The sequence below is a fragment of the Daucus carota genome, chromosome 9 (genome assembly GCF_001625215.2).
Source record: "Daucus carota subsp. sativus chromosome 9, DH1 v3.0, whole genome shotgun sequence".
NCBI lineage: Eukaryota > Viridiplantae > Streptophyta > Magnoliopsida > Apiales > Apiaceae > Daucus > Daucus carota.
In genome coordinates this window covers 24,444,910-24,452,832 of record NC_030389.2, presented here as the reverse complement: position 1 = coordinate 24,452,832, position 7,923 = coordinate 24,444,910, and the positions used below count along the sequence as shown (strand labels likewise).

The 7,923-nt window shown below is 36.4% G+C and overlaps 1 protein-coding gene across 1 annotated transcript; it reads left to right on the top strand.

The window, feature by feature from the left end:
* Nucleotides 1–329: 329 nt before the first annotated feature.
* Nucleotides 330–3,696, top strand: LOC108203915 (uncharacterized). The gene is made up of 4 exons (XM_017373119.2): nt 330–2,285; nt 2,527–2,783; nt 2,870–2,975; nt 3,061–3,696. The coding sequence occupies exons 1-4, from the start codon at nt 330–332 to the stop codon at nt 3,694–3,696; spliced, it is 2,955 nt and encodes a 984-aa protein (XP_017228608.2).
* Nucleotides 3,697–7,923: the final 4,227 nt, after the last annotated feature.

The window sequence follows — 7,923 nt, the reverse complement described above, 5'->3', positions numbered from 1 at the left end:
TGTCTGGAACTCATCATCTCCGATTTGAACACTCTACCTCATCTATTCTCTCTGGTTGAAGCTCATTCTTGCCGAGTTGAAGGTATTACAACACTCTACCTCTTCAATTTTATCAAATTTGAAATTAGGGTTCTTACTAATATTTGGGGATTTGGGGGTTCAAACTTAATTTGTTTTAATTTGCTTAATTAAGTTAGTACCTTGGAATTAGGTATTAAAGCACTCTATCTCTCCATGTGGGTTTTGATGTTCTGCTATGTGTGTATTTTTTTTGGTATTGGGGCTGTTATACAAGATAAATAACTAAATAGATTAAATTATTTTACAAGATGGACAGGTCTTGGTTGATGGCTGATAGAAGAACAAAGGAATTTGAAAGAGGAGTAGATGAATTATTGTTATTTGCATTTGAGAACGGCTGTGATGAAAATAAAATAAGTTGTCCATGTTTAAAATGTGCACATAGCAAGTCCTGGAGAGCTCAAACAGTGAGGTGCCATCTTTTTCAAAATGGTATAGATCAGACCTACACTCATTGGATATGGCATGGAGAGTTAAATACCGAAAGCAAGTCTCCTGCAGAAGACACAGCTAGTTCAGAGTCGGTGGACCAAATCCCGATGAAACCAGAAAATGATGATATTGATGATGATATTTCTTTTGATTCCGCTGATGCATTTAACCATGTTCAATCAGAACATGAACCACTTTATCCGGGGTGTGAGGGATTTACGAAGATGAAGGCTTTGGTAAAGTTATATAACTTGAAAGCAAAACACCAAGTATCAGATGGTTGCTTCTCTGAACTTCTATTGTTGGTTGGTTCTATGCTCCCGGAAGGCAACACCTTCCCTTCTTCATTTAGTGAAGCAAAAAAAAGCTTGTGCGCTTTAGGAATGGAGTATGAAAAAATTCACGTATGTCCAAATGATTGTTTATTGTATCGTGGAGAAAAGGATGAAGATGAGACACGTTGTCGTGTTTGTCAAGCCTCTAGATGGAAGTTGAACAAAAAAGGAGAAGAATTAGAAGGGGTTCCAACAAAAGTTTTATGGTATTTTCCGTTGATACCACGTTTGAGGACTTTATTCAGTTCTGCACAAACAGCCAAGGATTTGACTTGGCATGACACGGAGAGAATAAATGATGGTAAATTGAGACATCCAGCGGATTCAAAGACATGGAAGGAAGTCGACAGTAAGTGGCCAGAGTTTTCTTCAGATTCTAGAAACCTCCGCTTAGCTTTATCTTCAGATGGGTTCAATCCCTTTTACAGCACAAATATTGATTATTCATGTTGGCCAGTTTTAATGTCAATCTACAATCTCCCACCATGGCTTTGTATGAAGAGGAAGTATATTATGCTATGTTTATTGATATCCGGACCACAGGAACCTGGCAATGATATTGATGTGTTCCTTCAGCCGCTCATTGAAGATTTACAAAATCTATGGACTGGAAAACAAGTTTATGACGCATACAAGAGGGAGTATTTCTTGCTGCGAGGCATTTTATTATGGACAATTAGTGACAATCCAGCCTATGGTAACTTGTCAGGGAACATTGTAAAAGGGTATAATGCGTGTCCTGTTTGCGTTGATGGAACAAAAGCAACGAGGCTGGCTAATTACCGTAAGTGCGTGGTCATGAGGCATCGGAGGTGGTTGCCCCGTGCACATCCATATCGAAGGAAGAAAGAAGATTTTGATAACACGGTGGAAAAGGGAACTGCCCCAATTCCATTAACCGGGGAGGAGGTGCTTGAGAGAACAAAACATTTAAAGGGTCATGTCTTTGGTAAGACACAACGCCAACCTCGATTCAAAAAAGGTGATGTTCGACCTATTTTTAAGAAGGTTTCTATATTTTTTGAACTTGAGTATTGGAAGTTTTTGCCGGTTAGACATGTTCTCGATGTTATGCACATTGAGAAAAATATTTGCGAAGCTTTACTTGGTACTATGCTTAATATACCCAAGAAGACAAAAGACAAGGAATCTGTCCGGCTAGACATGGCTGAAATGGGAATAAGAACGGAGCTAAGGCCAAAAACTCCCGGGAAAAAGGAGAAGTTACCAATGGCATCTTGGAATTTAACTCATTCGGAAAAAAAAGTAGTTTGCTCATCATTTCTAGGCATGAAGTTGCCTGATGGCTTCTGTTCAAATATTAGAAGTTTAGTTTCAATGGAAACTCTTCGACTTACTGGAATGAAATCTCACGACTGCCATATGATCTTGCATCACTTGCTCCCAATTGCGATACGGTCGTCACTGCAAAAACAGGTCAGAAACACTATCATTAGATTCTGTCTTTTTTTAAGGCAATTTGCAGTAAAGTTATTGAGGTTGATAAGTTGGAGAAAATGCAATCCCAGCTGGTGGAAACTTTGTGCCAACTTGAAAAATACTTCCCCCTTCCTTGTTTGATATTATGTTTCATCTCTCGGTCCATCTTGTACGAGAAGTAGAGCTTTGTGGACCAATTTTTCTTAGATGGATGTATCCTTTTGAGAGATATATGAAGACATTTAAAGGATATATAAGGAATCGGGCTCGTGCAGAAGGTTGCATTGCTGAGGCCTATGTTGCAGAAGAAGCTGTTGAGTGTTTGGTGAACCATGAGGAAGCGACAGTTGGGTTGCCAAAAAATGGTAGGCATAGGAAGGATGCCTTTTGTAGGCCATTATCTGGTGCATCAGTTATAACTCCGAGCGACAATGATTTGCATTTAGCCCATTTATGTGTTTTACAAAATACGGCTGCGGTTGGGCCATATTTTAAGTAAGTCATTTCTTAATTTTCTTCTTAATCCTGATATTATACATCATTATGTTATCATTTACATAGTCTCTTTTAATTGTATGCAGTGAACACATGTCATTTTTGATGACTAAATATCCGGCAAATGAAAATAATGAAATGTGGCTAAAGAATAAGCAAAATGAGACATTCCCAGAATGGTTTAGAGCAAAGGTATTATGTGCACTTTATAACATTTTTGTGCATTTTTAAAACTGTCACATAAGTCATTTTATAACTTTTATGCTATCTTTGGCAGATTGCTTCAGATTTGCTTGACGAAAAGGAGATATCACAAGAAATAAGATGGCTCGCAGATGGGCCCAATAAGGATGTCCCTACATACAATGGTTACAAAATGGATGGGATTACCTTTAGCACCAAAGCTCGTGATGATACACGTAATGTTCAATGCAGTGGCGTGTGTGTTCAAGCCGATACCATGGTTGTGCAGGGTAAGGATCAAATTGTTGAGCATGCCTCACCTACATTTTATGGAGTGATAATAGGTATATGGGAGTTAGACTACAACAACTTTAGGATCCCTATTTTTCGTTGTAATGGGATTGATATGAATAGAGGGACTAAGGTAGATGACTTGGGTTATACTTTGGTTAATTTGAATAAGTTGGGGTTTTTTAATGATCCATTTGTGCTAGCGAAACACATTAAGCAAGTATGTTACATAGATGATCCTCTTGATAAACTATGGTCCGTGGTGTTGAAATTACCCGAGAAAAACTATTATGAGGACAATGATGAAGAAAATGAGGGATCCGTGGAAGTAGAACTTGAGAATGAGTGCTTTGTGCCAAATTTTCCGGATGTTGATTTAGACGAGGAGGACACGACTAGCTACATGCGAGATGTAGATGAACTAATTCAACTTTCATGATGTAATTTAAATTGATTTTTAGTTTGGTGATGAACTAAACAAACTTTTAGGATGTAAGTTAGTTTCCTTGTTTTTTTCTCTGTTGGTTGGCTCTGTTTTTAGTCAGATTTGTTGGTGTGCCTCTGTTTTCAGGATGGTTTGCTCTGTTTTTCTGCTTTTTTTTTTTTCTAATGGTGGCAAATCAGACAAGCGTTTTTGTCAAAAGAGGCTTGTCTGATAACCATTCACACAACGCTAAACAAAACAAAGCTTGTCTTTAAAGTCCAATAACAACACTTTTACTAAACAAACTGTTGTCTGTTTCTTAAAAGTCATTTAGTCAGACAACATTTTATTTGTTAAAGGCTTGTCTGTAAGGCCATGTTACGATGCTAACAAAAACACTTGTATGTTAGCTTTCCAGTCACACAACACTATATAAAACCCTTGTTTGAAATCCTTGTAAACAACACAACAAATAAAACCGTTGTCTGATTAATACAACGGTTTCTGGAACTATTGTCTGAGGAATCTTCACACATCAGCTCTTAAAACAGTTGTCTAACATGCATCATTACACAATACCACGGTTAAGAAAACGTTGTCTAATTGAATTTACTAGACAACATTTTTTTAACCGTTGTAGGTCGTAGGTGTTAGACAATAGTTTTTCGAGGACGAAAAAAAGTGTTGTGTCTTAATTCCAAACAACGCTTTTTTCACCGTGCGTTGTCTGATCAGTGTTGTCTAATGGTGTTTTTCTTGTAGTGATACATGGACAAGCCTACCTTAATAAATGGTTTTTAATAATAACCCTGGACATATATGGAACTAATCAACTTGCAACAAAACAAGAAAAAAAGCTTAGAAAATTCTTTTACCGCCAATGTAAATTGATGGAGTATATATATGAGAGACAACTTGAAAATTCCTTTACAATGAACGTAAGTTCATGGAGTAGGTATATGAGAGAGTAATGATGTAGAATTTATAAAACTGATGATAAATAGAATATGTTTAAAATAGAAATAAAGAAATAAAATAAACATGTATATCTTAAAAAGAAAAATACACCCAAGGATTCTTTTATAAGATAATATTTTTGAACTTCTTGAAATTATATATTAAAATTCGTATCTCCTGTACATAATAAATTATGCACAATAGGCTTGGTAGGACACAAAACAATTGTCTATATAGTGGTCCGAATGAAAAGATCCATGGCCATACAAACCCAACAATTAATATCCACTATCCATCATTTAGTAATAATTGTGGTGCTGGGAATGGCACAACACTCAGAGTGTTATGGCACACACCGGGTTGTTGATGAAGCACCACCATAGAAAATTATTAAACAATTAGTGTCAAGAGATACAAAATGAGACAGGAGAACGCCGCACAAGAAGTCCTTGGAGCACATGGGAGGAAGATGCACCACAGACGACACTTAAAAGTATAAAACAATTGGAGCATGTGGGAGGAAGTTATGTATGTGCATACTTTGTCTATTTTCCATGATGAGGATGTTGATGTTACCTAATGATCAATTGATGCACCACAATTGCACTTATAAGTGCAAAACTTAAGTTAGAGAAAGACCACAAAAGAATTAGGACACAAATGTTTCCACTCCCCAAGGATCAGGTTTTGCTCTACAAACGGCATTTAATTAGAGTGCAAAACGAGGCTGGGGAAGGCCACGAAAGATTCCGGGCATGGATGTGCTACTCCGTAGGGATTAATTGAAGCTCCACAACCGGTACTTGGAGGGCAAAAGGAGGCATAAAAATGTCATAGAATAAGCCGTAATTAACGTAGATTGTGTAAGCAAAGAAGGAGAAATTCTTTAGCTTTTTTTATAAATAAAATTATTGTATGATGTACGGGTTGGATGCAGTAATTGCTATGTTTTAGTAGTTGCTTTAAATCTACTTTTTTACCGTCTTAGGTGTTTAGATCTCGTTGTATTTTATGTTAGATGGTTCGGTTACTCCTTGTTCTAGTAAGGGTTCGAATTGAGTTTGAACCTCGCCAAAGAAAAAGGTAGGACATGCGTTTAAAATATTTAGAAAAGGAATATAAAGCTGGAGATGCAATCTCTGATTTATGTTTCTGTGATAGATAGTGACTTAAAGATGAGGCACAATATAACTGAATCCCAGATATATGCTGATCAGTTCCAAGACTTGGTTAGTTTTAACCGAGACTCGAAATTATGAGATATATCTACTACATTGTTGGATCAGATTTATAGGACTGAACAACTAGGTGATAGTTCATATAGCAATATTGGCCAGATTGAAAAAAAAAAGATACAATGTAATTTAATTCAATTCTTCAAGCAGACAGAATCAGTGGCGCTGTCTCAACTAGTCAGAAACAGTTCCATGAGCTTAATTATCAAGAACACAAGGACCGTCATAAAAGTACTTCATAAAAGTACTTAATAGTGCAAATTGCAAGTGATTGAACCGTAATCTACGAATACATGTAACAAACAATCTCAACGCGATTTAACTGAAAATAAGAAACCTCCTGCAAAAACAAATGTATGTACTGTGTACGGTACCAAATTATCATGAAAACCACAAAAAAACTACAAATCCTGCTCCAAAATTCATATCATCGAATGACAAACTATAGACTCCAGTCACTCCACAAGATAAACAATTTCAACTCATCTGAGCGATGATCAGCAACCTCCTGCAAAACAAAACAGAGGAAAACATGATTAATAGTTATGACTTCAATAATCAAGTCATAAATTCATAATGACATGATGATCACTAAACTTCAGCCGCATAAACAAGCTAGAACACAAGTTTAATATATATTGTACACCGGTATTTAAGTAGCTGAGGCGTATTTTGACATGTCAATTGTCATTGAATTCTTTCTTTCTCACAATATGCAAGAAATTCTTCCAACACGTACTCGCCCCCGTTATCAGTACGCAGACACTTGATATTCCGGCAAAACTCATGCTCTACTCTTTGCTTAAAGTCAAGAAATCTAGAGAATGCTTCGTTTTTATGTTTTAAAAAATAAATCCAAGTAAAACGAGAGCAGTCATCCACTGAGATCATTGCATATCGACACCCACTGTAATTTGTTGTTCTGGTAGGCCTCATCAAGTCCGAATGAATTAGCTCAAGTACATCGGAAGCTTGTTAGTTGATTTTGTGAATGGAAGCCTTTTTGATTTCTCGTATGACAACCAGCACACACTGCATTTATGTTTAAAATACTGAAGTAATTAAGGAACGCCGTCAACTAGATTTTTGTAGAAATTTGTTGAAGCAGTTGATAGCCAAGACGAACATGCCAAATCAACTGACTTGCACTATTATTTGTTCTTTGAACATATGATTTACTTGCTGATAAGTAGACCTGGCAATATAGGCCCAAAACCATATATCCAGTCCAAACCAAACCATTTTTTAAAATTTGGTCCAACAAAAAAATCACACATTTTATTTGGATATGGTTGGTTTTGAAATCATGTTTTTTATCCAAAATATGGACCAAAAAATGGACCCAATATATGATAACCATATTTTTTTTAAAAAAAAGACTTTCATTACCTGTACAATTCAATCCGTTGCTTACCACTACACTCGTACAATTCAATTCGATCTCTCCTGCTTCTCCGCTGGATCCGTGCCTCCACCGACCACATCATCGCCGCCGAGAGACGTCTTCTCTCTCTCTCCCTCCCTCCTTCTCTCTCTCTCTCTCCTTCCCTCCCTCCCTCCTTCTCTCTCTCTCCCCCTCTCTCTCTCTCTCTCTCTCTCTCTCATTTTCGTGTTTTAGTTCTTTCATTATTCATGTTTATATTGTCTCCTTGTTTTACTTGCGGATCTGTTCTGTATAGATATGCTTACGCAATTTGAATTGATTTTCATAGTGTGCCTAATCTGCTTAATGCTATTCTCTAAATCGATTATATTATGTTTAGGACAGATTTAAGCACTTGCTAATTCAAATTAGGGCACTTATTATTTAAACAAGGCAGAGAAACAATTGAGTATCATGTGATAATTACATCAAATTGATTATCATGTGTTTATGTATTTTTCTTATTTGGGTAGTCTAATTCTAATGTGTATATTTATAGTTTTGTGTTTCTTGTTGGTTTAATGTAGATTTAAAGTTGTAATGGACGAAGAACAAAGTTCGACCTCTAATAGACCTACAAAAAGATATAAGAAATCTACATCAATAATTCGGGAATTATTTGATAAG

Coding starts and splice junctions, on each gene's coding strand:
- LOC108203915 (XM_017373119.2), top strand. CDS start 330: ATGGACAGGTCTTGGTTGATGGCTGATAGAAGAACAAAGGAATTTGAA. Junction 2,286..2,526: donor GGTCGTCACTGCAAAAACAG/GTCAGAAACACT, acceptor AGATATATGAAG/ACATTTAAAGGATATATAAG. Junction 2,976..3,060: donor CAGAATGGTTTAGAGCAAAG/GTATTATGTGCA, acceptor TATCTTTGGCAG/ATTGCTTCAGATTTGCTTGA.